The following is a 2,539-nucleotide window of genomic DNA, read 5'->3' on the forward strand; positions in this document are numbered from 1 at the left end:
CTCATGGGAAGTGACAGCTAGGTATCTCAATTTTCAAAACAGTGGTATGTAGTCATCTGCCATTTTTATGTGATAAAAGTGTGATTAAAAAATTCTCCAAAATATAACAACTTTTTTCAAAGAGCCTTTCCCGTAATAAATGTCTCTGTGCAGTGTGGGAAAAGATTTACGAAATCAGTCTTCCCCCTGCATGATATTGGGTGACAGGCCGCCATTTGTCACCGTAAATCAGATACATTTTTCAATTTCTTGTTATTCAACTTATTCTGAATATAAATTAAAAATGCTCTTTGAAAAAATTAAGAATTTTTTCAACTTTTTTTTTATTATTCATTCATAATTTTTCAAAACCTCTGCATGATGCAGGACTTAATTGACAATTTCAGATGACGAGAGATTAAGAAAAACATCGAGATAACGTTCGAAAGATAGTACACTCGGGCCTTAATTGAAGAAAAAATTACTCGATATAATTTTTACTCACAATAAAAATTAATTCACTTTTCTTTAGCGTCTCTTGTTCTTCGATGGAGTAGAGTAGGAAATGTAGATTTGATTGTTGAATTAATTATTGGGTATTCTGTGGTTGAAATGAAGTATCAGAATTCCAGCTCTGTATGGCATTACTGAATATAAATTAAAAATGCTCTTTGAAAAAATTAAGAATTTTTTCAACTTTTTTTTTTGATTATTCATTCATAATTTTTCAAAACTTCTGCATGATGCAGGACGTAATTGACAATTTCATATGACGAAAGATGAAAAAAAACATCGAGATAACGTTCGAAAGATAGTATACCCGGGCCTTAAATGGTTTAAATTTTTTTCAATGGTTTCAATTTTTTTTAAAAGGAAACTAACGTTCCTGTTGATATCATCTTGCTATGAACGTCTTTTTCCCTTTTAAAGTGCATTTTATTACGCATTCATTTCTTCCCGAACCCCTCCTCTGAAGTTAGTGCTAATTTTGTTTTATTATTATTTACTATTGTTCACTATGAAATAATGAAAGAGATTATTAAATAGAGGGGTTCATGAGATGAACAGAGGCTTATTATTCAGATCAAAAGATCAATAATGTTCATAATCAATAAATCATTCATTTGTTCCTCAATTCACACTTGAAAATACATTCAATCTTCCAATTTTCCTCTTCTCAATCAATACACCCGAGTCATTACGTCATGAATATATCAAAACAAAAGATTCAGTCTGGCACGTGTCTAACAAAAACAAAAAGCTCGTCCTATGGACATGAAATGAAAATATAATGCGTTTTTTAAAAAATAATGTTGAATAAATATCTGGAGTTTTTGCTCTTTATCTTGTAGAAATGAATTTACATCGAATTTATGTTCGTAACGACTCAGCTTAATTGCACATTAGTGGACTATTATGAAGGTCAGAGCACTTACCACAGGCGACTTTAGCGTCTGGATCCTGCTCCAAGTGGGCATCCAGAATGGCGTCACTTATCTGATCGCACATTTTGTCTGAGAATGGAAAAACAATTGTTCAAACAGTGATATCTCGACATTGGCAGAGTCGAATTTCACGAATTAGGTCTCAATTTGTAGGTATTTTCTCAATCTTCAAAATGCAAGCTCATTCATCCCATTTGGATCGCTCCTTCATGAGATATTGAGCTTTTACAAGGGCTGTTTCTAAAATCATCTTTCTCAGTTTTGTTTTAACATCATGGCAGTCAAGAGTAGCAAATACATAATCTCACATCATTGAAGGATGATTTCGCCCATTTACCGGGTCACACTCGTCTCACCGGAAGCATCACAACAGGGGGTGGGGCAAAATGGTAAAACGGTACAAGTCAATTTTGACTATTGACCGGTTTTCGATGAATACCTCGGAATCCAAGGGAGATAGCAAAATTTTTGTCATTACCTTTTTTGTAGCTCCCAATTCGCTCTACAAAAAACGTCATTACAAAAATTTCGCTATCTCCCTTAGATTCGGAAATATTCCTCAAAAACTCAAGTGGGAGATGAGTCGACTTGAACCGTTTTACCACTTCGCTACTGAATCGCATTTTCTCCTGCAATTATTATTTTTTATTTACGAAACTACCCCATTGACTCAACACAGATAAAATTCTAGGGGAGGTTGCGACACTTAAAACGGACACTTTTAACTTTTTTTAAAATGTTAATGAGGGCTTAAAATGTTGATAAAATTCAATATTATTTTCTCAATACAAAGACCAATTCTTTCCCTTCGTGCCGACCCTGAACTGAGCTCAATTGATGAATTTGTTTCTGAGTTATGAATAATAAAAAAAAAGTCTAAAGTATCCATTTTACCCCACCCTCCCCTATCCATAAAATTACTTTATCGACTCGATTATCGCATTGTTGAGTCAACGAAGTAGTTTAACGAATAAAAAATAATACAGGAGAAAACACAATTTTAAAGATTCGTATAGGGGAGGTTGGGGTAAGACGGACACTTTTGACTTTTTCTAAAATGCTAATGAGGGCTTAAAATGTTGATAAAATTCAATATTATTTTCTCAATACAAAGA

At 33.3% G+C, this 2,539-nt stretch overlaps 1 protein-coding gene across 4 annotated transcripts in view; it reads right to left on the reverse strand.

Moving 5' to 3' along the window:
• The window catches only part of LOC107048167 (S-adenosylmethionine synthase), a 16,833-nt gene that overhangs the window by 7,898 nt on the left and 6,396 nt on the right, over window positions 1–2,539 (reverse strand). For all 4 annotated transcript variants that reach the window (XM_029126762.1, XM_015271222.1, XM_015271223.2 and 1 more), the window contains one exon: window positions 1,416–1,493. In XM_029126762.1, the coding sequence (XP_028982595.1) occupies window positions 1,416–1,493 (78 nt within the window). The remainder of the gene's footprint in view (window positions 1–1,415; window positions 1,494–2,539) is intronic.

Source organism: Diachasma alloeum, unplaced genomic scaffold (assembly GCF_001412515.2).
Source record: "Diachasma alloeum isolate Michigan unplaced genomic scaffold, Dall2.0 Dall_scaffold_00185, whole genome shotgun sequence".
NCBI classification, from domain to species: Eukaryota; Metazoa; Arthropoda; class Insecta; order Hymenoptera; family Braconidae; genus Diachasma; species Diachasma alloeum.